Source organism: Lates calcarifer, linkage group LG14 (genome assembly GCF_001640805.2).
Source record: "Lates calcarifer isolate ASB-BC8 linkage group LG14, TLL_Latcal_v3, whole genome shotgun sequence".
Classification (NCBI taxonomy): Eukaryota; Metazoa; Chordata; class Actinopteri; family Centropomidae; genus Lates; species Lates calcarifer.
The window spans coordinates 8,155,095-8,181,467 of NC_066846.1; the positions used below are offsets into that span (position 1 = coordinate 8,155,095).

General features: G+C 42.0%; 3 protein-coding genes across 8 annotated transcripts; 2 read left to right on the plus strand and 1 right to left on the minus strand.

The window, feature by feature from the left end:
* Window positions 1–2,189: 2,189 nt before the first annotated feature.
* LOC108879982 (Y-box-binding protein 2-A) lies at window positions 2,190–6,169 on the plus strand. Of its 2 annotated transcripts, none has more exons than XM_018671432.2 (10): window positions 2,190–2,356; window positions 3,302–3,365; window positions 3,471–3,504; window positions 3,580–3,669; window positions 3,766–3,996; window positions 4,082–4,170; window positions 4,276–4,489; window positions 4,846–4,977; window positions 5,069–5,145; window positions 5,534–6,169. In XM_018671432.2, the coding sequence occupies exons 1-9, from the start codon at window positions 2,278–2,280 to the stop codon at window positions 5,105–5,107; spliced, it is 972 nt and encodes a 323-aa protein (XP_018526948.1). In that variant the 5' UTR covers window positions 2,190–2,277; the 3' UTR covers window positions 5,108–5,145; window positions 5,534–6,169. The 2 variants fall into 2 exon arrangements, with proteins under 2 accessions (XP_018526948.1, XP_018526950.1); XM_018671434.2 differs by having other exon boundaries at window positions 5,072–5,145.
* A 128-nt stretch (window positions 6,170–6,297) lies between these two features.
* LOC108879977 (solute carrier family 2, facilitated glucose transporter member 4) lies at window positions 6,298–22,526 on the minus strand. The gene is given in 15 exon segments (XM_018671424.2): window positions 6,298–7,987; window positions 8,091–8,165; window positions 8,167–8,295; window positions 8,385–8,486; window positions 9,000–9,104; window positions 9,195–9,382; window positions 9,776–9,938; window positions 10,093–10,208; window positions 10,352–10,476; window positions 11,933–12,093; window positions 13,453–13,548; window positions 15,402–15,853; window positions 18,438–18,524; window positions 18,664–18,704; window positions 22,179–22,526. Coding segments are annotated over 12 exon segments (1,518 nt in total). The 5' UTR covers window positions 15,435–15,853; window positions 18,438–18,524; window positions 18,664–18,704; window positions 22,179–22,526; the 3' UTR covers window positions 6,298–7,762.
* On the plus strand, window positions 19,629–26,317 carry tp53 (tumor protein p53). Of its 5 annotated transcripts, none has more exons than XM_018671429.2 (11): window positions 19,629–19,762; window positions 20,998–21,144; window positions 21,230–21,314; window positions 21,428–21,619; window positions 22,771–22,945; window positions 23,041–23,153; window positions 23,379–23,488; window positions 23,641–23,765; window positions 23,849–23,940; window positions 24,039–24,109; window positions 24,739–26,317. In XM_018671429.2, exons 2-11 carry the CDS (start codon window positions 21,056–21,058, stop codon window positions 24,827–24,829), a joined length of 1,143 nt encoding a protein of 380 aa, XP_018526945.1. In that variant the 5' UTR covers window positions 19,629–19,762; window positions 20,998–21,055; the 3' UTR covers window positions 24,830–26,317. The 5 variants fall into 5 exon arrangements, with proteins under 5 accessions (XP_018526945.1, XP_018526944.1, XP_050931329.1 ...); XM_018671428.2 differs by having other exon boundaries at window positions 19,666–19,822; XM_051075372.1 differs by lacking the exon at window positions 24,739–26,317 and adding an exon at window positions 24,478–24,602 and having other exon boundaries at window positions 19,693–19,863.
* Window positions 26,318–26,373: the final 56 nt, after the last annotated feature.

Here is a 26,373-nt window from a genome sequence, read left to right on the forward strand (position 1 = left end):
ACTTTTACATTGAAAGTGAGATTGCATTTTTTCCGGTCTCCTCTCGGCTAACTTATCGTGGCTTGATATAGCTTTCTTCCAAATGTCCATGAAACAAACCTCGGCGAATTGGCATGCTCTGCGCATGCGTAACATTTCATTCTAGTGCAGCATGGACCACTCAGTTCTTTCTCTGGACTTATTTAATCACTCCTGTAGCTACATGCACGCTACGACACATGCCATGTGTGTGTGGATGTAGATAGCCATAACTATAAATGTGACACACTTTAATATTGTCATGTTATTTATAATAGTTTGAAGAGTAAAGAAGTGGTAAGATGTTTTGCTGCCATATTCGTAGACCACAGTTTTGATGATCTATGTGTGGTGCAGTCAGGTTTAACATTGTAGTATAACATTTTTCATCCAGATGAAAGTATAAAACAGTGGTCATGTACAGGACTTTCCATTCACCAAACAAAAGATTCAAGTGTCTCTTCTTATGATTTACCCTGTATCTTTGAAAACGTTTTAATCCACAGTGTCTGTACTGTCCATCCTGTCAATGAGCTCCTCTGCTCTGCTGGCTGTAATTCCCTCTGTTACTAATAATTACACTTCTAATTAGAGTCTTTTTTTCTGTCCAGAGACCCGTGGCTTCTGTGCTCAGCGAATGGTTTCGGTGAACTTGGCAGTTCTTAGAGCTGCTGGGTTAAATTTAGCACTGTGAAACTGGAGTCCTATGACCTATGTGCTGCTGAGGGCTGTAGTTAAAGGCATAGTTAACCCCAAAATGAAAATTAAGTCATTGCTTTCATAATCCTATGTCACATGAAACTTCATGTAGAGGACCATCAAACCCGCAGTGAGTTTGTCCCCAGAGCATAATAACAGCCTTTAGAAATTAAAGGAGTGTTTTATTTACAGGTCCAAATAATCATAAAGTGTCTCCAGACAGCATTCAAATCCAATTTAGAGGTTAATTTTAGGATGAACTATTTCTTCATCGCAGAGCAGTGGAAAACCAGAGCTGGACTGAGGCAAGGAAATTATCTCCTGATCAATATTGTCTGTAATTACTCAGCACTGTAACACAGCAGCCTACAGTTACTATAACGTGATTACTTTGCAAATGACAAGCAAATTCAGTTTCTATCTCACCAGTATAACCCCTTGTATATTATCCTAAAATAAAACTTATTCCCATCCACTGACTGAGTTTAAAAGCATCAGGCTGTGTTTTCCCCTACTGGCCGAAAACAGTATTGGTCTCATGCACCTGTTCAACAGGTTGATTATAGGATTATAGTTCTGCCATGGTCTGAACACACTGATAGATGATAGATGATGAGGCAACATGCTTCTTTTGCACTGTCTCCCTGTTGGAATTTTTGCTTTGGGTAAAAGAAACTATATTTTTATCAACAGTCTGGCTTATACTTTACTAATAAAACTGAGTCTTTGCACAGTCAAATAACTGTTTGCCTTAAACAGCACTGACCTTTCATGAAGGTGACAAACCATGAGCACAACAGAGAACAATAAATTACAGATTCTTTATCAGCTTGAATATGATGAGTGCTTTAGCAGCCACATAAAAGATCATTTGTTGTTTGTGTCAGATTATTCATATCTATTGCCATTGTGGGTGTGTTTTTCTATACGTTTCTCTCAGACGCAAACTTATAAATAAAGTACAGTGTAGCTTTATTGTGCTTTAATATGTGTCTGCTCATTAAAGCATAAGCTAATGGTAATCCTTACAATAGTAATCTTTATATAATAAACATAAATGAACATTCAATATAGGATTGATATTTTTGAGTGAAATAACCCATCTGTTTGAACCAAAGACATAGTATCATAATTTTTATAACTGGTCACATTTTCAAGCCATGTTATATTAAAACCATATTCACACATAAAATGGTCCATGACTTATGAAGACCTGTCATAATCACACTTTAATTATTCAAAATAGACTCTCTTTCAACATATGAACTATATAGAACTTCAATATACCTGCGTTCAATGAGAACTGCAGAGAAAACGCTTCCCGTTATAAAATCAGGCACCTCTCACTCTTACCTGTCCTCCACCTGTCAATTTTTCCCTCCCAATTGCCGGCCGCGCTCAGCCAATCACGCTCCGCGAAAAACCAATGAGGGCGGGGCTTGTGCCCGGCGGCCCTAGGGGATGTCGGGATAAAAACTTAGCCGTGCCGGAGAGAAAAGTTTCGGGAAGAGCAGGAGGGAGGGGACTGAGGAGTGAAACTGTAGCAATCCGACAGCGAGCATGACCGACGCCGAGGCGCAGAGCGCTCCACCATCGGCACCGGTGGAAGACAAAGCACAGCCGGAGAGGAAAGTCATAGGTGGGTACAGAAGGAGCTCATCGTCCAAACGCGAGTGTTTAGTTGTCAGGGAAAGTGTTAAACCGCCAACTTTGGTCTGAATTAATGTGCGTCTTATGATATGTGTGAAATAAACAGACTGTGCTGTCGCCGCATTACGTTTATCGGCGTTTTTGCCTCATTAATATAAAACTCAACTGTTTCATGTGTGAAACTTAACGGCAGCAAGGTGCCTCTGAAGCTATGGTGTCTGTCTGTCTGTCTGTCAATCACCTTCCTTTGACACCATGGTGTGTTTCGTTTCAGGGGCAACACGTGTCCTCAGTTGTTCACATGAGTTTTGTGTGGGGCAGGTTTTTATACCCGTGAAGTCAAACCTGTGCTGCGAACATCAACATGGAAGCCATTTATTTAGCTAGCTAAAATATGAAATTCTTTCTTTAAATGACTTTGTACATTGGATTAAAATGGCGTCTTTCAGTTTATCACTGTCTGCAAGTGATAAGTAAAAGAATAAAGCCATATTGTGTTTTTAAGTGTGTTAGCAGTGTGAACACATGACCTAAATTTCCTCTTTATCAGCTCGCTCCGAGGCTGACGTGCGCACGCGCTCCCACAGGTGCAAATCATTTTTAGTGAGCTGCAAACAAACCAATTAAATGCGTTTTGGTGATTTACCAGGGAAACCGCTCACTTCTTGTCCTCATGAGGGAGAAGAGAAAATAATTTTTTCAGGGTCTTGATTCTATGAACTTTTTTCGAGGTGAGAAAAACATCTGTTCCCTCGTGACCTAGTGAAGCAGACCTGGTTTCAAAGTCTTACTGTTAATGATTGACGCACAGAGCTCCCATTTCTTGTTCGAAAGGCTGCCATTGATTCAAGTGTGATAACAGTATATTCTTTGAATGTGAAATGTTGGGGGGGGGGGGATACATATTTAATCGTGTGCTTACCTGCGGTTGCAGCCACCCTGGTCCAAGGCACAGTGAAATGGTTTAATGTGCGTAATGGATATGGCTTCATAAACAGGTACTATTTCCTTTAGTTACACCCACTGCCTTTCAGAGCATCTTCAGGTTTTTCAAGGTAAAGCCTCATGTGTCAAGTCTGTTAATAAGGTTTTATTTCTCATAGGAATGATACCAAAGAAGATGTATTTGTTCATCAGGTAAGATGACATCATTGTAGATATTAATGTTCTGTAGGTATGAGCCATCCTCTGATGCTTAATCTGTCTCCTCAGACTGCTATCAAGAAGAACAACCCTAGGAAATTCCTCCGCAGTGTGGGAGACGGGGAGGTTGTAGAGTTTGATGTAATTGAAGCAGCTAAGGTAAGAGTTGTGGAATCACCTTGATGATATGGTTGTAGCACAACAAATTTAAACGTCTGCTGATGTTCAGTTTCTCCACACCTTCTCCTCTCTCAGGGCTCAGAAGCGGCCAACGTGACTGGTCCAGGTGGCGTCCCAGTCAAAGGGAGCCGCTACGCACCCAACAAACGCCGCTTCCGTCGGCGGTTCTTCCCCCGCAGCCCTCGGCCTGAAGACCAGAGCAAAGCAGTTGATGGCCAAGCCCCCGCTGTGGAGGGTGAGGGCGATGGAGCGAGACCTCAGCAGCGCCGCCGTAGACCCCAGAGACCACGGCAGGAGGCACAAGACGTAAGCTGAAGCAGGGGGATGTGTACGAGGGGAAATGAGTTTGAAAAGGCAGGCCTGTCTGAGGTTTTGTTGCTTGATCCGTCAGGGTGAGTCTGGAGATCAAAAGAACGAAGAAGCAGAGGGCGACCAAACGCAGCGACCGCCACGGCGTAGATTCTGGCGTCCATACCGCAGGTGACCAAACACTTCCTAAACTTTAATAGAGAATAAAATATTCCCACTTCTGGATCCCAGGAATGCACAGCTGATAAAATGTTCCCTCTGTCCTGGGATTCTCAGACCGTTCCGGCCTCGCCCACAGTCTGATCAGGCTGCAGACGGCCAGCAGGCGGCTGCTCCAGAGAAGAGCCAGGAGCAGGGAGAGGTGAAGCAGACGGAGGTCTCTGAGGGCCCACAGACCAACGGAGAAGCAGCCGACAGCCAAGGCCAGAAACAACAGCGGCGCCAGTCTAGACGCCGCAGGCAAAGGAACTCTGAGTCGTCTGCCTCAAAAGTGAGTATAATTCTTTATGATAGGTAACGTGCATCCAGTGCTCTGTGAGAGACAGGTGAGCTGTTTAGGCCAGAGAGACTCAAGGTGCTGAAAACTTGTGGAAGGAAGTTTTTGAGAGTTTCTCTGCTTTCAGCCCCATAACCGTGTGTGACGTCAGGGAATACTGACCACAGACGTTCATGGATATAAACAGTGTAGAAGAGCAGTGTAGTACCACATACCTGTTAGTCAGTATTGTCCAAATTCAGGTGATGGACCAGCACTCGAGTCAATGAGAGTCTAAGGTACACAACATGTATTTGCAATGTCACTGGTTCAGTTCTGGCTGCTTTACAGTTTTTCTGCTCATATTGCAGAATGATACAGAGAAGTCCGCATCAGAGCCTGGCACTCCCCCTCAAAATTCAAAACCAGCTGACCTGAAATCTACATCAAAATCACCAAAGGCCTCCCCTAAAACCTCTCCCAAAACACCCAAATCACCCGAGGTAAGGTTTAAAAACTCTTATTTTCCACATTTGTATCATCATCAGTGTTTGTTTGTGATGACACAAACATCTTAACCATTCCTCCCCACAGCAGGCAGCTGCCACAACAGTCCCAGCACCGACAGAGTGACGTCAAGGAGAGGACAGTCACGTGACCCTTGGCAAGAGGTGGGACCCCACATTAATGTGGTGTAACCCTGAGTCAGGCGGGGTGGGAGACAGGGGGGTGTAGGGTTGCACTTGTTGTGCTACACATTAGCTATCTTTTACAGAGGGCAGGATTACGGACTTAAACAGGCTGGAAAGGATTTTATGTTGAGTCTCTAAAGACTCTGCATATGTTTGGACTGAAACTTTGTTTAATTCAGGGAACATTTTTGCTCAAACTCTGGAACCTGGATTTCAGATTAATGCAATCCTAATTTCAGGGTTAGATGTGTCTTGTGTTTTAATGTCTGTTTTTTTTTTTTTTTTTTTTTTTTTTTTTTTACAGTCTTACTTTCATTCCCTGTGTCTCCTTTTCGTGTTTTTTTTATTTTTGTTTTGTTTCTCATAGGTCCTAGGGTTGGAGGACTGGACCTATTTCAGAACACATGCACTGCTCTCCCCTCCCTGCACTCCCCCATCCTCCAACCCACCTCGTCTCGCTGTCATCCCCTCAGGCCCCTTCCCCCCCGTCATCTTGTCTTGTGTTGTCCTGTCTAGACACTGACGTTTGGAGAGGGACGGGAAGGGTAGGGAAGAAATGGGATACAGGTGGGTGGTGGGTGCATATTTAGAAATTAAAAGTACATCTTTAAAAAGAAAAAATGGGAAAGAATGGACAGTCTGCTTGGTAGCCCAGTTATTCCAACCACCCTTTAAAACAATTTTTCTTTAATTGATCAGATGGGGCACATCAAGTAGTTGAAAGGCACCAGCCTTGATTTTTATTTACCTTCTTAATTTGGTTGAAGAGGGGAAAACCAAGCAGGTGTGAGGTTGGTGGTGCATTATGGGAGTCAGTTTAGTTCTGTTACCACCTCAATTCTTAAAACATACTACTCCCTTCATCCTCCTCAGTTGAGGATAATTAAAAAGAAAAACTTTATGTCTTTTGTTTTACTTATTTGTGCATGCTTTTCTTTGGAGGGGATTATGTGCAATGTCAGTACTTAAAATGCTAATTAATAAATCATGTTTGCAAATCTCAGGATTCAGTCCTTCCTCACATTTGTCAGATGAACAGATAGTATAGTATAGTTTTTGCATTGTTGCTTGTTTTTAAAAATTTGGTTACTTAAGAATATTAATGGCCAGACATTAATGGACGCCCTGAAAGGTGTTTTCAGTAACATTATTTACAGCACTTGGATCCTTGAGTCACAACATGATGGCATTAATATTCACTCTGTACAAATTACAGGTCCTCTCTGAACAATCTCATCATAAATTTTCTTCAGAACGTAGTAATAAACACCATTAAAAGAACGAGCAAACCGCACACAGGACAGATGCCAGAAAAATACACAAATGTGATATTTCTGTGATACAAAAGTCATCAACAAGAGGCTCTCTTTACCAGAAGCCCTTTAGATTGCACATCTTGATCTGGTCTAGAATATCAGGCCTCTGTTTACAAAACCAAATACCAACTCAAGTTAATATAGAAGTAAAACTTTTAAACCCTCACACCTTTAAAACTGCATAACAACCAAACAGCACACTATATGTACACATGAAGTACTAAAATAGACATTGTTTCTTTTAAAAGTAGCATTTCTACAGGTTGTGCAATGAGTTTCTCCTGATAAGAAAATGGCACTTTGCCTTAGTGTAAGCTGGGAATGCACTTCATGATTGAAACACCAGTTTGGCAATGGTGACTGAACCTTTTTTTCTGGGTTAATTAGTGGCAAAGGATGGACAGTTTGTATATTACCATTAGGGCTAGGCCTGCGGATCATTTTCAGTTTTCCACACTCATCTGTTTAAAAACCTTTACCTTAGGTATGTTTGCTTAAAAAAAAATTTCAGGTACTTAGAAGAGCATAACATTTTTTTCTATTAACATCTTTTTCCATTTACAAATGAAGCCACATCTAAACTCAACACTTGCCTAAATGAAATACAAACCAGAATAATCCTGCATCTGTAGGACTTAAACCTTTTTCCTTCCGGTTTCAAACCATTTCAAACCACTTTATAAATCCAAACATGATCCCGTAGTTGTATTTTGTTAATGACAGAAATCTGAAAGCAGTGTCTCTTTCTTCTGTTGGATTTACACATGCTCTAGTGCGATACTGCATACTCAACTCCATGGCTGTATATCCTAGTTTTTCAACCCTCTAACTCTGAAAACTTTGGATGTCTGTAGATAAAGTGCAGGAAATCCTCCTCTCTCTCTCCACCTCTGTCTTAAAATATTGCAAGTGTGAGTGCATCACTGTTGCATAAAATCCTACCACAATGGTAGTCGATGCCTCAACAGTCCACACACCACCTTCTCATGTGCATCATAATCCTTGAAACTGCAACTGTCAACTCAATCCACAGGTCTAGAGCCTTTGTCAAGACATAATTCTTAACTATTAACCTTGTATTGTAGTGGTACCAGCAAAGGTCAATTCCAAAACACCCAAATTGTCAAACACCTTTCACGCTGCTTTGGCACCACAATCTAATACGACTATAACAGTAGACCTCAATATACATGTCAGAAAATAAAGGTCTGGAGTCAGGGCCATATACATAGTTCATCCCAAATTGGACTCAGTTCCATCTCTCTTCAAGCAGGGACTCTTCAGTTGATGCTTTCTTCCCCCAAGTAGTCCAGTTCAGTGCTGGGCTTGTCCATGTCCATATCCATGTCCATATCCATCATTCCTCCTGCTGAGCGCTGGTGGAAGTTTGCTGAGATCTGGTCGAAGGTCTTCCCCCGTGTCTCTGGCACCCGGAAGAACGTGAAGATGAGGAAAAAGAGGAGGAGTGCTGCAAAGATCAGGAAGACGTAGGGCCCACAAAGGTCCTGTGAAAGGATGAGAGGAAATCGATATTATATGACACAGATGAGGTACTTTCATTATTGTTTGGAAGATCCATATTGTCTGTTAAAGGTAAAAAATACTCACAGCAACATATTGGAAACACATGCCGATGATGAAGTTGGCAGTCCAGTTGGAGCAGCCAGCCACAGCCATTGCAGCCTGGCCTCGGACCCTGAGAGAACAACTCGGCTACAAAGAACCAGGGTATCGGACCTGGACCAACCTCGAAGAAGGCGACAAAACCAAAGATTGACAGCATGCTGATGTAGCTCATCCAAGGAACAGAATCCTGTTAGGTGGAAGTAGACAAGTTTCAGAGTTTGGATCATGTAGGGGAAATATCCACAACAGCAGAGAACGTTTGTGTCTTTGACTGACCAGTAGAGCAAGAGCCATGGTCATGATAACGGCACAGATGCACATTCCTGCCAGACCTAGCATGTGGAGTGTACGTCGGCCCATCCTTTCAACCAGAAAGAGCTGTGGGAAACAGAGCCAGCAGATATTGGGAAAAAAAACTAACATTTTGAAATGATGATGGTGCTAGATGAAACATCAGGATATCATCAAACTTACTACAGCATATTACAGCTGAGGAGGACATAAATGTTTGTACTAGATTTCATAGCAAACCATCCAATAGTTGTTGAGATGTTTCAGTCTGGAGCAACCAGCGGTGGCTAAAAATTACATTTCTTGACCCATTTAATGACATTGAAACATCTTGACTCGCCAAATCAAACTTGTCCTGTTTGGGTGCAGGAATGTTTGAGAGGCAGGGACAGGAAAATGGCGACCAGCCTCCTCTGTTATCTTATTTGCTCTTTGATAACAATGTTAAACAGTAATAGAGACACTTTGATACGTAGCACGACCGTAACGTTTATCATGCTAAAATCAAAAAAGATTTAATGCTTAAAATGACATTTTCATGTAAGACAGGAGCCGCACATCAAAAGCTCAAGGTGAAGACCTGTTGGTGTGATTACTCACTGAGACCACAGTGAAGGCACAGTTTACAACACCAGCTCCTATGGTGGCATAGACTGGACTCTGGACTCCTGCCTTCATGAAGATACTTGTGGAGTAGTAGAAAATCTGCCAGAGCGGTAAACAGAATTGGGTTAAGTCAATAACATACTGCACTGATTCCTGTTTTTGGCAGATTTTTCCCAACCCCCGACTCACGGCGTTGATCCCGGACAGCTGCTGGGAGAGCTGCAGCATGATGGAGATGACGACAGGCTGGCGGTAGAGCGGAGAGCGAAAGAGCTCCGCGATGGACACCTTCCTCTCCATGTCCATCCTCCTCTTCTCCTCCTTCATCTCCGCCAGCATGTCGCCCACCTCCTGCCTACCCGTTAGCCTCCTCAGGCCTGCACAAAGGAGGCACATAAGAAGTTATAATGAAGGAGAGTGTGCATGTTCAACTAAAATATTCTTAGCATTTCAGCTTGGACCTTCTGTGGGGGGACATTTTGGCCACTCATTCTTCAAGGACACTTCATGCTGGAGTCCAGAGTCTTTAAGTTGTTATGAAGGACACATTTAAGATCTTACATATACTTTCATATTCTTACATCTTACATATACTTGTTTTAGTACATTTAGCCTCATAAACATTGCATAAGGTGACTCCACAGCACAGATAGCAAGATACTATACTGTAAGCGATTAGATAGAGTAGTGAAGTCCAACCAAAAGCTTATTCCAAGATTAGATCTTAAAGATGTCTCAGCACCAGCTTGGTGTACTCTACCCTCGCTCACCGCTCTTGGCGTGATGCTCCTGGCAGCGGATGATGTAGAGGAATCGGGGGCTCTCAGGGCAGAATGGAAGAAGTGACATCTGAAGTACGGTTGGGACGACTGTTAAACCAAGCAGAACGGGCCACAAGTCCTCACTGCCCAGTAATGACTCCAGACCGAGAATCTACAGGGGGACAGCAACCAAAATTTGAATGTAAACTCAGATTAACAACTTAATGGAGCATGGAGATAAAGAGAATATGATATGAGCACAGGAGGAAAGATCTGAAAATCTGTTATGACATCTGTACCGTCAACATCCTAATGCTCTGTCTCACCTGTGCAATGAGAATGCCAGTAACTATAGCCAGTTGGTGCAGTGTGCCCAAGGCCCCTCTCAGACTCGTAGGAGCAATTTCACCCACATACATTGGTGTCAAGCCTGACGCCAACCCTGCAGAGAGGGAAAGTTGGATGACAGACAGAAACTTTATCAGGCATGAGTCAGATAAATTCAGAATTAAACAGGAGCATGCCCTAACCTTAAAATACTTTCCTGTGATTTAAAATTCGTCAGATAAATAGCGGACTGCTCACCACAGTAGGCGCCGATGATGAAACGTCCAAGGATCATCATTTCAAAGGAGCGACAGAGCTTGGACAACCCCATTAGACTTCCACCGATGAAGGCAAATAAGTTGTTTATGAGCATGGCTTTCCTCCTGGATAAACACAGGTAAGCATGTTAAGAATTAGGCTTCTCAAATGTTAAATATCCTCACTATGAATCCCATCCAATATCATCTAAAATGTGATGAGGGATTTTTTTGATGACGATCATGAGTCACACTTGGAACAAAAATCTTAATTTGTCATACAGAAGATTCAAACACTATTAACAGCAAATTAACTTGTTGAACATTTGATTCTGAAAAAATCTAATGCATCTAAGTGGAATATAATGTATGAATATCATGCTGGTGAATTTAATGACACTTACTACATCTTACTTACTTCCATAGTTTTCACTGAACTTTTTTCTTTTCTCCATTAAATTGCTGTGTCTGTCAACCTCTATCTAAAGTTTTGCAGACTTCACATGCAGAGCTAGTGATAAGCCTCTTTTAGCCTCTAGAGGGCAGTGTCACACAAAAACACAGAGGGCCTCAGCCAGTCACTTGATGCCTGAATGAAATTAGTTGTTACTCTTCCTGCTAAAAATGCCAAATGTTGCAGAGGGTAGATGTAGGCTTAGTGGTGGCGGCTGGAGACATCAAGTTTCCATTTGTGTAAGTTAAATACTGGACCACCACTGTTCTTCTATCTGTGATGTGACGTCATTCTGTGCAGTGAAGCTCAAACATTCAAGTTAAGAAACTGTCAACAAAACACAGTTTTACATGGTAAATGCTCACTGCTCCTCCTGTGGTCACACTCCTACACCAGCCTGACTCACCCACCAAACAATAACATCTACAGTTAAAAGGAACCTTGAGTTGCATCTTAATCACTTCAACCTCGCAGGTCACAACAGCTCCCACCGCCTTTACCAGCCAGACTGGGTGACCACTGCTTTTTTCTTCTTCTTTTTCTTCTTTTTTTTAGAAAGACCTTGTCCTGAGTGCACCCGAGCTGAATGCCAATTCTGTTAAGATCCCCTTTCAGTCAGTGGAAGATGTGGGCTCCTGTCCAGTTTGCATCCCGGCTCAGGTTACAGCGGGAAACTGGGTCGACGGGGAACATCTTGGGCAGAGTTTCCCCCCAGAACGACTGAAACTGGACATTGGGATCCATGTTGGATCCATGCAGATGTGGAAAGCAGATACTCATGGAGTTAGCCACTGAAATATTTGACTTTATTTCATTGTCTAACAGCACTCAGTGCTCAGGATGAATTCTGCTGTCATAACTGACCTCTTTAAATATAATTGGTTACTTTTATAGACACTTCCAACCAACTTATTTTCATCTGGACCTCCTCTCATTGCATTCACAGCCTCCTTTTTTTAGAATTATGGAATATGACCCAGTGTCAGCGGCAAGGTTTTTTGTTTATAGCTTTAATGCATTTGATTGTGTGAGTGCAGTATAATGTGTATAGACAACTATAAAACCTCTAAATCTGAATTTCCATTTCCCCTTGGAAGACCTAAATTAGAGAGAATGACGTTTCCCTACCTGCCCAGCCACTCAGAGATGAAACCCACGCAGAAGGAGGACAGCATCCCCCCGATGGAGAAGATGGCCACAGACAGGGACCAGAGGGAGGTGAGGGTCCCTGTGGGGATGGGCTGTCCATACCGGTGCACCCATGTAGCGTTATAGTCCTCCTCAATGATCTGCATGGGACACAAAGGTGATTTAAAAAAATAAATAAATAAACCCCTGAGCATTTTCAAACAGGATTTCTTGCAGCTTCATAGAAGTAAAACAAAAACAGATTTACATGTTTTTTCATTAATATTTTTAGTACCAATTCCACATATAGTTTTTAAGCTTTCAGTGTGATCAACAGGGACTTTCTTTCTGTATCTGTTGGTGGTGAGCTGCTACATACATAAACAAAGGTGAACTGGAATTTAAAATCAGCTTCTGCAAATACTTGAGGATAAAAACATTATGTAAAAAACCTTAAAGGAGCCACGAGAAAGTGTCTTCATATTTATTTATTTTTTTTTACCAGAGGAAGATTTACAGGAGCTACATTAATAAAAATGTAAATGGTTTATTAACACAACAAAGTGGATACTAATAAAGAAGCATCCATGTGCATAATGTATAATAAAGCAAGCAATAAGTCATGGGTTAATAACCAGAAATAATTTTCTGTGCAGTGGAGCAGTTTATTAAAAGAAACAATACTCATTTACATTGTAATGGTCAGATACAGCACACACATTAAGATGCAGCAGCTCCCGCTCCTATTCTGGTTTTACTGTCTTGAGGGTCAAGGTAAGTCAGATTCATCAGCAGATGTCTGGATACCAGCAGCCGCAGTCAGAAACAGCTCATCTGACTTGACTAAAGGCAACAAGCCAAGCAACAGCATCTACTGTTACATGTGGTGTGACACATCAATATATGGAATTCAATTATGTGTCAAACTATTGTAACTGTTTTTACAATGTGTAGTTGAAAAATGTGTTCACATGTTTATTTTTTGATATGCATGTTCCAGTCTTGATAAAGCTGTAAGATACTGTGCGTGCACAGTGTGGGCACTCATAAATCACACAGTACTCGACACATTTCTCACATGCAGTACCCGAGCGTGCCTTTATACTGGAACACCAGATGTGGCTGCAACACGAGCAGCGACATAACAAACCAGGCCTTCAACAATCACATGCCTCCATCTGTATGTACATATACAGACAGTGACGGTGTGTTTGAAGGCTCCCACCATGTTGACTTCCGGATGTGGCAGCAAACTAATCATGCAAGACCCTCTTTTTCTCATAAGCCAGACAGATGTAAAACACTCGCTACATCAGATTACACACCAGCATCACGTGCCATGTCGTGGGGTCAAACACACCACCTTGTAAAATCAGGGAATACTGAGAAACAGCTCTTAGTTAAAGGTCACTGTGTTATCCGGCTGCTCCTCCACCTGCACCTCTATTAACACCCAATCTTTCCTCAAACCAGATCGGCACTTTCCTGGGATACCGTCCGACCAGTGCTCTGTTTTTTACCTTTTGAGGTGCATTGATGACACCGATGTTGTATCCAAACTCCAGAGATCCCAGTACAGCGGTGAAGACTGAGAGGGCAAGGGTTCCAGTCACTGTCTGGAGCAGAAACACACACAAACAAACACATTTAAACAGGTAAACTTCTATATTATTTTAAGAATGGTGATTAATGCTGAGAGCTGTTTTTGTAAAGATAATAATGGCAAATAATAAGAGAGCTTATGTGGACAACTGGGATTGGTTTCAATACACACACACACTCATAGCCCAACTCCACAAACGTCAGCTATATATAACTGTGATCCTAATGAGAGACAATCTCTTCAGCGCCGTCCATGACTTCACCGACTACTTTACTGTTGATGCCTGAACTTTAGCTTCCCTCCAGTTTCCTATCAGACAGCAGGCACCTGTCTCCACGGTGACAGACGAGACGACCTTGGGGGAGATGAAGTCTTCCCCCTCCAGCAAAGAGCCATTTCATAACCGGCTGATTAGTTACCCAGCAGTTAGATGCTAAAGACCTGGTGATTTTAAGGTGATTTGATATGCTGGACCAACAAAACAAAAAATAATCATCATGTTAACAGCAATGTTTTCTGAAAAGTTGTCATTTTAACGATGTCTGTTCCATTTCATTCTTTTCTCTTCTACTCACTGGATCATTTTAGTGAAGTTTGCGTGAGTTAGCGTGCATCTGTAACACTGTGTCTTGACCTTGCGGTGTTGAGTCTGTTGATAAGTGCTGTTTAGTATCCATGAACCAAAACAAAAGGGTGTGTGTTTGCCTGTGTGCATGTGTCCTTGCAGAGAAGGTAAAAAAAAAGAAAAGAAAAAACAGTAGTAGCCAGTTATGCCCCATTACACTTCATGTCATTTCTGTTTCATTTAAAAAGGCTTCACAGCTGAACACGCATTTACTTTTCACTCGTCGGGTATGAATCTGTGCCGGCCTTTAAGAACTACAACAACTTTGATAGAAGGCCAAGCCAAAACACAAGTGGCTTTTTATCGTTTTATCGTCTTGTGCAGTTTCTCAAGCTTTGACTAAGTCTTCCTGTGATATCCTCACAAAGCTTCTGAGCTAATACAAGTTCCCACGTCCTTAGAACATCAACCTGCTGAGACATTTTCACAGCAATGAAGCAGCTTCAGCACCTGAAGGCATCATAGGTAACAGTCCAATGTCTCTTGTTCTAAGCTTCAGGAGACTCAAAAGAATCTAACACTTTTAAAAACTGGCACTTCTCATCCATCTGACCTAGAAATGATTCCTTAAAAGAGCCTGAGGGAGCGAAACAACACAACAACAGGCAAACTAGGTGGCCTTAACAAACCCACAATACTGAGCTCTGACCTGTAAACTGAGATATTTGCCTGGTCAAGGTCATGCTCAGAACTAAATAAGGGCCAAAGCCCCGTCAGACCAGGACTGATGTCAGTTTTTCTTTCTGCTGAAATGGACCCACCTACTGTTATGTATTAGATGTTGCAAGAATCCTTATATTATCGATTAGTATTGTTCTCTCAATTGTTCATTATTTTAGACTCTGTAAAGTACAAAACAGGCCTTTGCTTTACATGTTTTCAACGCTTATATTACACAGCGTATTTTTAGAGCAGGGAGACATAAAAAATCGCATTAGTTAATCTTATTTTTACATTGATTTTCCTCAAACTAGTCATTTTGGTTTTGCTTATTTTTTGGTTAATATGAGGCAGAACGCGATTCGATATTGTAAAACACACACTCTCACTCGCTGTTTTCATGTTCGACGGAGATAAAGCCGTGCGTAAAAACCTCTCCAAAGAAAAATACGCACGAGTAGGACTACAATAACTGCTTTCCGTACAGCACAAAATTAATTGCATGGCTTTTGTGAGTTAAAAAAACAGAAGCACAACCACACATACAAACTGTGAAAAGATCACTGGTGAAAAAAAATTACCTCCCCTCCGAGTTGCTGAAACCCGGCCGGCATGACTTTGGCAGCTCCAGACACCCAGTGGCAGTCGGTGACAGATGCGTCCGGTGCCAAATAGAGACACGTGAAAACCTCCCCAAAAGGACAACAAGCCCTCAACTTAAAGTTTGAACACTTTAACGCCAAAAACAGAGAGGGAAATTAGAATCCAAAAAACGGGGAGGAGGCCCACAGTGATCAGCCTGGTGCGTCCTGTCCTGCAGGGTGTCCTCCCTTCTTTGAAAGTTTGTGTTGTGTCCGTCCAGCTGGGGGATAGAGTGACACCCGCGCACCCACGTGCACAACCCTCTGAGTATATCCAGAGGGGATGGGAGGGGACTGGTTTAGGAGTGGAGGTGGGGGAAGAAGGGTGAGGGAGAGGGCCGATCTTAAGGTCCTGCGACAGAGGACGCGCTTCTGACCTTAACTGCCATTGGCTGAAGACGAGAGAACAGGAACAACGTGAGTGCAGGAAAAAACTGTACAAGAGAAAACTTTAGTGAGATCTTACAGACCGAGGGGGGGGGTTGGCTTTTAGTGCACGAGAGATGAAGTGAGAGAGCTGTGATTACATTATAAGATTCCTGTTAAAGTCAACAATCATTTATCAATAGCTGAAGCCCGGGAGCTGAAAGTTTGGGGCCAAATTTGGTCTCAGGGCCTAGTTTAATGTTACATAACGTGGACAGACAGAAGAAGATTTGCAAACCAAAAACTCAAAAAGAACCACACACAAAAATCATCTAACCCCTTTTTCTCCCTCATAAGGAGCAGGATCTGCAATCAAGAGTTTAGTCATTCAACTTCTGGACCCAGGAATCTCAGGAGCATCATCTATTAAAGGTCAAGTACGGAGGCTACACGGCTGCACAGGTGCTGGACCTCAGATGAACTCATGTCAGAGTTCAACACGGCACCAGCAATGACTCAACATTTCTCCTGGGCAGCAAAGAGGGGCTCGTCTTTTGATGGCCCTGGTAGCCATTGTCTGTCCTCCCTGCGACCATAAATCCCCTTTCTATTTCAGATCACATGCCAAAGGGGTCACAGGCCCATGGCTCACCCCTCCCTCCCTCCCCCCCTGCCTCTGTTGCGCACAACAAAGCCTAAATCCTCTGCCAGCAGGCAACAGGTGGACCCTAAATTTGGTGCTGAGCCACCTAAGTTGAGCGGTGTGGGTGTGGTCAGGGAAAGTTTTGGGGCACTGACAGTGTGTGTGTGTGTGTGTGTGAGACTGAGGCAGGCGGGGATTGGGAGGTGTGTCGTGGGAGGGTTGCACTGGGGCGGAGTAAAAAGCGCATATCTGCCAAAGAGCTCAGTGGAAAAATATCTGCTCCAGATCTCTCAATACAAAGATATGAGCCCGGCCCTGGCAGACACACCCCCCTCTGCCTCACGCCACTCTCTCCTTGGATCTCACCACTTTTCCTTTTCCTTTTGCTGCCATCGTACGCACATTGAGAAAGACTGTGAGAACATGACACCCCCCGTCCCCAAAGCCAGGGGCCCCAAGCTCAGTCATGTGTGTGTGTGTGTGACTCTGACTAAATGCAGAGAAACTTAACACCATCAGAACAGTGGCGTAGAGCCCCAGCCGGTGTAGTTTGAGGGTTGGAGTACGTAGAGAGGGACAGAGCAGACAGAGAATTACATTTCCAAAAAGTATCACATGAATTCATACAGGGAGAGCCAAGAGTAATGATGGAACTGCAAGTGCACACCTTTAAAATGGTATAAACACCCGAAACCAAAACCAAAAACACCTGTTCAGCATCATTTCGCAGCACAAAATGTCACCTGTGTTGTCCCCAAACTGGAAACTGGTGCATGTGTTACTGTTATCTGAAACAAAAAGTCACACCACCACCACACACACGTCATGTGACTGCCCTTTAATACTCAACCAAGTGATGTAGCAAAGGAGCGTGTGTAAATACTGTTCCTCCTTGTCATGACCTGTATATATGTATATATGTATGTGTGTGTGTGTGTGTGTGTGTGGTCAGCAAGGTCAGCTGGTTCAAAATCACGCTACAGTGAACGGAGATGTGTGATGGACGGCAGGCGGCTGTATGTGTGACAGGCAACAACAAGGAAAATGATTCATTCATATGTTTAAAAACATATGACCTATGATATCATAAAGTTAAAAGAGTGCAGAAGTACATTCAATTCATAAAAAAACATTTTATTAGAATTACTAGATAATAAATCAAAGTGTCTGATTAGAATAAGTATTAAATATGTCATATATAGATATATTTATGCATATTTAACCCTACTAGTATAGAATTGAAAACAAATGTTAAAACAATATTCTGTGCTGAGAATATACAAATTATGCTGCAAATAATGCAAGGCCATCTCACATATAACAGCACTGTCACTGAACAGCAGATCCAGCTCGTAGCTCAGGCTGTGTTTTGGCCCTCTCGTAGTACCTTGGGAAAATCATGTCTATAGTAGATGATTCAGAAAAACATTTGTCGTGACTGATTTACAATCAAACCAGAAAACCACGAGGGAAGATCACCAGACTTAAAGGTGGAGAATCACATACAGATGTGAAAAGTTAAATCTCATGTGTGAGGATCTTTGCCATGTGCCTGCAGTCATCCTGGACTGTTTCCCTGTGGCCTTGGTAACTACTGGAAAGGGATTCAAAACACACACATACACCGGTATGCAGCCTCTTATCATGTGTTACAACATGCACACTATAAGAAAGTATTACATTTCACATGGCATCAGATTTACTACACCTACTGCATTTAAAAAACATTTAAAAAATCTAATAAACGATGTGAGTGTTCTTGGCACTATTGTATCTATATGCAGTGCCACTCGGGATCAAGTTCACAGTGGACTCGTTGGCACCATCAGTGCATTCACTCAAAGGTCAAGCAGCCACATAGCCCCAAAGTGGCACCAATAACCGCTATGCACCCACAGAGATGGACAAGAGCCAACATTCAGATCTAAATCTTTGGGTGTGACTCCAGGTGCCAGCTCAGGACTCACTGCAGCTCTCTGGTCCTCAGTGGTGTGGAGGTGTAGCTTATCAACAAAGGGGCGTTTGAAGGGTGACGAAAGGCGACATCACCCAGCCTGTCAGAGCCGATTATGAAAACAAATGTGAAATCAGGTTATTTAAAGTCAAACTGTGGTTTTAAACGCAGTCTGTGCACAATGTAAAGGAAGTAACAGGTCCAGGACCCACGCAGGAGTCCTCGAACAAGACACTGACCCTGCCTGCTCCAGGGATGAGCCCTCAGAGTTGACCTTTGACTTCACCGCAAGGAGACAGAAGCAGAGGCATAATGTGCATTCATCAGATAAATTTTGTCATGAATAAACCAAAGATTATATGTTACTGACTCTACAGAGGGAAACATTTCAGTTTAAATAAAAAACACCCTGAAAAGAATCCTTAAGTGGATACTTTTCTAATTTACAACAATAAAATGTACATGGAAACAGTAGTGGTTCTCACTGAGCTAATTATAATAATATAATACTTTGATTAATTCTGTTGTATTCCAAGGTTCACGGATTTTTACTGGAGAACATAGTTTTTAATAGAGAACAGTTGGTTGAGTTGACGTTGCAACTTTTTTCTTTTCTTTCTTTTTTTTTTTTTGCAAAATTGCTTTTCAGTTTCCTTTCGTCATAATGTCGTCATGTTGCCTTCGAGTGCTCATAGGATATCTGTAAATTTTGTTGTGTATGTCAACTTATTTGTACAGTCCTATATCAAATACTGACGGCTGGTGGGTATAACTGACCCACATCAGCACCAGGATACCTAAGAGGAAAAACATCTTTGTACATTAAAAAACCTGGAATAAAGTTGAGTTCATCTAAATACATTTTAGCAACAGCCAAGACTAATAATAATAATAATAATAAACTAATACACTCACTGAATGAAAAAAGAAAATAAAATGTAGGCCTTCCAAAAACAGTGTTAGAGACCAAACCAAAACCCATATTCAAGCTCTTCACACAACAATATCACAGAATGGCATTCTAATATTGTTGTAAAGTGGCATATATATTATTGTATATATATTCTCTATACGGCTCATAAGAAGCTAAGCTTTCTGTTATTATACGTACATTATCTCTCGTGTAGTTTTTAAAAGATGACCTATGTAATTATTCCCCTATTTTGTACAGTTTTAATATTTCTGATGGTCTTGAAAGCAGCAGTGGTATTTCGCAAAGTTGCGTTTGTGCGCATGGGATAATTGACCACTCTGTGATTGGACGCTGGGCGGTCTTAAAAACCTGCCCCTCCACCCCCATCGTCTTTTGTGGGAATCCCCGAAAACAACGTGCTCCGTGTAAGCTCATAATATTTTGAGTTTTTCGGCTGTTTCAGCTCGCCTCCTCTGCCTTCGCAGGTGACTCATCTTCCTCGGACAGCGGCAGCGGGTCATACGAGGTAGCTGTGTGGTCGTGCGCCTCTTATTCGTTACGGTAGTTGAGCCGGTAAAGACTGTTTTTCCGGTAAAGAAAGTTTTAGCTAGCTAACGTTCATCGGTCGGATTCCTAAACGTAGTGCTAACGTAATTAGCCAGGGAAGCTAACGCGAAGCTCGCTAGCCAGCACAAAAGAAGACCATATGCTACTCCCTTGCTGCATAGTCGATGGTTTTGTGTGTATCGTCACATTTTGGCTCAAAATTAAGTTTTATTTATTATGTTTTGGTGGTGAAAAGAGCCGACTCGGTGGCCCTGTGAAGCTGAGTTCATTCACTTTGTGTGGGCCTCCGACGACAGAAAATGGTGGCTAATAGCAGATTGAATGGTTTTTGGTTCTGTTTGTGTTTGTTTTCTGTTGATTTGTGAAGTCGGTTCACTGGGTTTTCTCTCAGTTCTTACGTTAGTAGGATAGTCGTCTTTAGAAATATTTGTGATTTTATGTGCAGATTAACGTTAGTTAGTGGCGCACAGAGCAGATGGCCTACTTTATTTTCAACTTGGTGAACTCGCATTTCCTGTGTGGCAGCAGCCAGGGTTTAACATTTTGGTCTGAATTCATCTGTATGACTAAAATATTAAGTTTAGATTCGGTCCTCATTGTTCATTTTCACCTTGGAGTAGTTGAAGAGTTAAGTTAGTCTTTACTGTTTGTCTATTTGTTGCTTGGAGGTTATGTAATGTTTAATGACAGATGTGGTTATGATAATAGATTACATTTTAGAACAATGTGGAAAAATACATCCAACAAAAAGCCAAACATATAGATAAATAATAATGGTTAAAGAAAAATATAGTAATATAGTACATAATAGAAAGTTTTTCATCTGTTCTGAGGATTCAGACAAATTGAAAATGTCGCTTTGTCTTCTTGGAAATCATGATGGTTATTATACACTATTTCCTATCAGTTTATAGACTAAACAATTAATTGATGCATTACAAGGTAGACATTAATTGATAGTAAAAATAATAGTAGTCATGCACTACTTGATTAACTCGTTAGAGTTAGTCAAATGAAGAGGTTTGACAGAGATCCAGTTGTTGCATACCTCACCAGTCTAACACAAGTTCTCACTTCCTGTTTATCCCCACAGTACTCCTGTGTCTTGGCTCTTCCCTCATTTTCTCTCAGCTGGTAAAGGAGGGAAATAAATGATGGAAGAGCAGGGTCTCGACAGTCTGCAGCTGAGCCAGGGCCTGGCAATGAGCCAGGACTCCTTTCAGCAGCTGTGGGATACCGTGTAAGTTACGCTTTGATGATGGGAAAACATTTTTAAAATGTCAAGTTTACTCCAGAAAAGTTAAGTAGTTTGTTTGTTTTTGCAGAGCAACTCCCTCCATCTCCACCATCCCAGCAGCAATGACTATGGATCAAGAGACCTGGAGGCCAGATGGACAGATGGATATTATGGTGAGCATGCCCACTCCAGCCCTTTCTGTTTTCTGTTAGATATTTATCAATATTCACTCAAACTTCTGTATTTACAGAGGCAGACTGACACTCTCATTTTTGTCCTGTTGCAGCTCATCAATGACCACGTGCTGACTGACGGCTTTGATGAGAATCTGTTTGAGAATCTGCCCCCAGAGATGGTGACTAAAGATGGTGTTACTCCTCCAGCCTCCACCGTCCCGGTTACAACTGACTATCCAGGGGAATATGACTTCCAGCTTCGCTTCCAGAAGTCTGGCACAGCCAAATCCGTCACCTCCACTGTAAGTAATCCCTGACCTCAGCGCCAAAATACCTATTTATCAATTTCACATATTTTTAAACTGACTGGTATATGTATCAAACAGTATATGTACCAGAAAACTTGTCTTCTATCTGTTGTGTTTAGCATCAGACAAATTATCTACAGTGTCAGCAACATAGATCTGTACTTGCTGCACATAGTGTGTAATTTTAACTGAGTCACACTTTATCTGAATGTTGGATCACAAATGTTAAACAGTTTAACAGCAGTCACAGCAGATTATCCTGCAACCAAACATGGCGAGGAGCAGAAGTGTGTCGGAGACAAAAGAGATTTCAACAGCTGCGCAGTGTTGAGGCGCCATTCACTGTTAGACTGAGTTTCTTCAGTCTGTAGTGTATTTTTTTTTTATTTTTTTTTTTTAATCCAGAAACTTTCAAATTTAAGAGGATTCTGATTTGAAACGTTTTAATAAATTAAGTCACTGGTCACTGAAGTTGTTATCACCCATAAATAAATTTAAAATGTGTAAAAACATTGAAAACTTTAAAAATAAATGGTAAAATAAAATATCTTACCTTGTCGCTGCATTAAAAATCCATTCTTTCGTATCTCTCGTGGTGGCATTCAAGTGGAATCTTATTCATTGTGACGATTCGCAAAATTTTAAAGTATAGAGTCAGTCACTGTGTTTGAAGAACCAATGGCATTAACGTGTCTGTGGTGACTCACGCAGCTGCGCAGTGTGGTTGGCCAGTTTAGTTGAGGTTAGGGTGGTCCGCCCCAGAAACCCCCGCCCCTGCGACTTGTGCTCTGGTCTGTGGGAGAGGTGCAGGCTGGTGGTAAAAGTACGGCTCTGACATGACGGGACATGTTCCTGCACTGTCTTCCTCCAACACCGAAACGGTTAAAACGGACTAAAGCGAGGTAAAAAGTAGTTTTTTAATTTGCTAAATATGACTGTACTGAGGTGGAGAGGTTAACATGTAGTTTGTTTTCGGTTCTTCAGAGTAGTTTAAACTAATTTAATCAGAGTTTAAGGATAGTGTTTGAGTTTTAGTCTTGAGTCAGACCTCAGACCAGTGCTTGGCTTTTTAGTCCTCACAGCTCTGCTTCTCCGCAAGTGCAGAGACCGTAACGTTCACGGTTTTCTTCGTGTGTTTCTCTCAGTATTCGGAGCTTCTCAACAAGCTGTACTGCCAGCTGGCAAAAACCAGCCCAGTGGAAGTGTTGGTGAGCAAGGAGCCTCCGCAGGGTGCTGTCCTCAGGGCCACGGCGGTTTATAAGAAGACTGAGCATGTGGCTGATGTGGTCCGCAGATGTCCCCATCACCAGAATGAGGATGGTAAGGAAAATGTTTGTCGTGTGAAGAAGAATCTGATTGTGAGTGTAATAGATCTGAAGCGATTATCATTTTTTTCTAATTTGTTTTCCATTCAGCTGCCGAGCATCGCAGCCATCTGATCAGAGTGGAGGGCAGCCAGAGGGCTCAGTACTTTGAAGACCCGCACACTAAGAGGCAGAGTGTGACCGTCCCTTACGAGCCACCCCAGGTACGGCTGATGCCCCACTCGCTCTGTCTGAAGGGGAACATGTCTACGACGTCTACACCATTTTTATTTCCATCCATTTACATTACCTACAGTGTTTAACCTTTTAACCATTTTCTGAGTGAGTATGTGCACAAAACTCCTGGAGCTGTTTCTTTAGATTAAGTTGCCATTTCCTCCTGTAAACCTCAACCAGCAGTGAATAAAAATGACGCTTTCCTGTTTCAGTTGGGCTCTGAGATGACGACCATCCTGCTGAGCTTCATGTGCAACAGCTCCTGCATGGGCGGCATGAACCGCAGGCCAATCCTCACCATCTTGACCCTGGAGACCACCGAGTAAGTCCTCTCTCTAAGCAGATGTGTCGAGGGTGGAGGGGAGTTGTAAGGGTGGATGGGTGATGTGGTGTAAATGGATCTCTTTGTTTACATTTTTTTATTGCTTTTATTGATGCATTTTTGACCCTTGCTCCTGTTCATCTCCGTCCCAGGGGACTGGTGTTGGGCAGGAGATGCTTTGAGGTCCGAGTCTGCGCATGTCCAGGCAGAGACCGCAAAACTGAGGAGGATAACCGCACCAAGATGCAGAACGGCACCAAGCAAACCAAGAAAAGAAGTATGTTTTTGTTGCATTACGTTGGACTTCAGTTTCCATATTTGCTTTCCGTTTCCTTTCTAACCTCGGTTTTGTTTGTTTAGAGAGCAACCCTGCTCCAGACACCACCTCAGTGAAGAAATCCAAGTCTGCCTCCAGTGCAGAGGAGGAAGACAAAGATGTCTTTGTTCTGCATGTAAGTAAAGATGTATATTGTTAGAAGAAAAAAACTCCATTTCTCTACAAACTTTCCCGTGCTGTATGATAATAATTTTCCAACCATCTCTTGTGCAGGTTCGTGGTCGGGAGCGTTACGAGATGCTAAAGAAAATCAATGATGGTCTAGAGCTGCTTGACAAAGAAAGGTGAGAAAAAGCATTCAGCTTTGGTTTTCAAGAAAACCTTAACGTCAGACTGTCGTTATTTTGGCTGCAGTGACGTGTTTGTAGTTTGAACCCACGCCGCAGTGAACACATCTCCCAGATGTTGCCAAAATTTCATCTTAGTCTGAACCTTACTGCTGCTCACCGGCCACTAGAGGTCACTGTGTGTAATGATTCATTTACACCTGCTCCACACACAGGTCAAAGAGGGTTTAGGAAACATGACTGACACTGAAATACTCTAACATAACTGAGTTAATTACCTCCATCAGTTTGTGTTTCGGTTGTGTAATGATGTTCCACGAGTATCATTTTATTTTTTAAAATCGTTTTTTGTTGTTCTCTTGTAGGAAGATAAAAGTGCAGCATGTGTTCGAGTCCATTGTAAACACGGTGCAGTGTATTGCCACAAAGTAGTGTTCACACCCTGCAGCGTTATATCACATGCTCAGGCAGAAGGGAAATCAAGTACCAATAAAAAGGCACACTCACACTGAGTACAGTTACTGTTTTTCTTATATTGTTATCTTCCTATACTTCAAACACAGTCATTTAGAATGAGTTTTCTCTCTCTCTCTCTCTCCTCTCTCTCCTCTCTCTCTCTCTCTCAGCAAAACCAAGTCTAAGGTGAAACAAGAGGTCCCTGTTCCCTCCTGCGGAAAGAGACTGCTACAGAGAGGAGAGCGCAGCGACAGCGACTGAGAAGCTTGCCACCTCGATCACGAGAACGAACGTCATCTCTTAACTCCTTCCAAGCTGACAGGTCTATTTCAGGTTTTTACTCGTCATTGGAAACCCCAGAATCACCTCCTGCCTCCGTATGCTAGAAAACTTGATCACGAGAGCTGGTAACTGTACTGCCTGACCATTTACTGTACTGTACGTGTACTGTACAGTGTCTTGTTGTTTATGACATATGCAAATGAATAAAGGTTGAATGCGTTATGCAGAGGAGAGCAGCTCATACTGTAAGAAAGTCGCTGCTGCCTCCTCCTCACTGCTCTCAGTACATTTGTACGTCCGGTTAAATGCCTGTAAGATCTTAATCTCCCTGTGATTGCATGAAACAGGATGTCGGGGTGGGATTTTAAATTGACTTTTAATGACTCTTTTTAAAATGTACGTCATTCATGTTGTCATTTTGTTATGCATTACGTTAAGTCTGATTTACATGGAAACTGAAGAGATTTGTTGTTTTTCAGTGACATTTGTTATACGTTTTGTCGACATGATAATTATGATCTTAATTTGGTTTAAAAGAAGTTACAGTTGAGGCAGATGTGTGATTACAAAGGATCATAGTCTAAACACGAGTCACTGCCATTTATTTAAAACGGTGCAAACTCACTCTTGTGAGACTTGAATGGGTGTTTACCTCCATTAACGTTGCTGTATTACTGTACCCACACAAATCCACACATTTCCATGTAGCTGTGTGAGGAAGTTTGGCCCATGTGTTGCTGTTCAGCTGTCCAACCTAAATGTGCTGTGCAAGGTTAAAAAGAAAAACAAGACAGGAACTAATGTAAAGCAAAAGGGTTGCATCTTCCTTTTTTTAAAAATGTTTTTTTTATTTTTTTTTTTTATGTTTTTTGTTTTATCAAAAAGCTGTACATAGACTTCAGCCCTCCCCTTTGTTTTCCTCAGACATCAGTATGTTATTCTCACTGAATTTTGTTAAAATTAACACTAGATTTGGTAGATGAGGGGCTGGCTGGATCACCCCAAAACCTATCCACCTTCTTAGTAGTTTGTGGAAGAAAAAAAATTTTTGTGAGTTTTAGATATTTGGTATCAGAACACAAAGGGACTCAGTGGGACCTTTTTCAGGTATCATAAACAAGTTTTAGTAACCATTTCCTGTGTAAACCGATACAGTATGTTTTTGTTTTGGGCCTTCAGTCCACAGACCATGCAGCCATTTAATCAGCACTTCAGTTTGACGTGACCAATCACTGTCGATTTAATAAAACCACTTTTTGTTTTTACACTGCCATAAAATTATCCTTAAGGCATTCATTTCTTTGTTTTATTTCTGTATCCTTATAGATTATTTTGGGAAGTTAGTTTTATATAAGAGGTTTATCTTTATATTTTTTTCATTGTTATTTTTTTCATGCTTTATTTTGTACTAATTACGCATTTTGTTACTTAAAGCTTTAAACCAAAATAAATGCTTAATGTCACACAGTTCTTGTATTTTGCTTTTGGTGTGTATCTGTCAGCTTATTGAACTGCTCTGTATG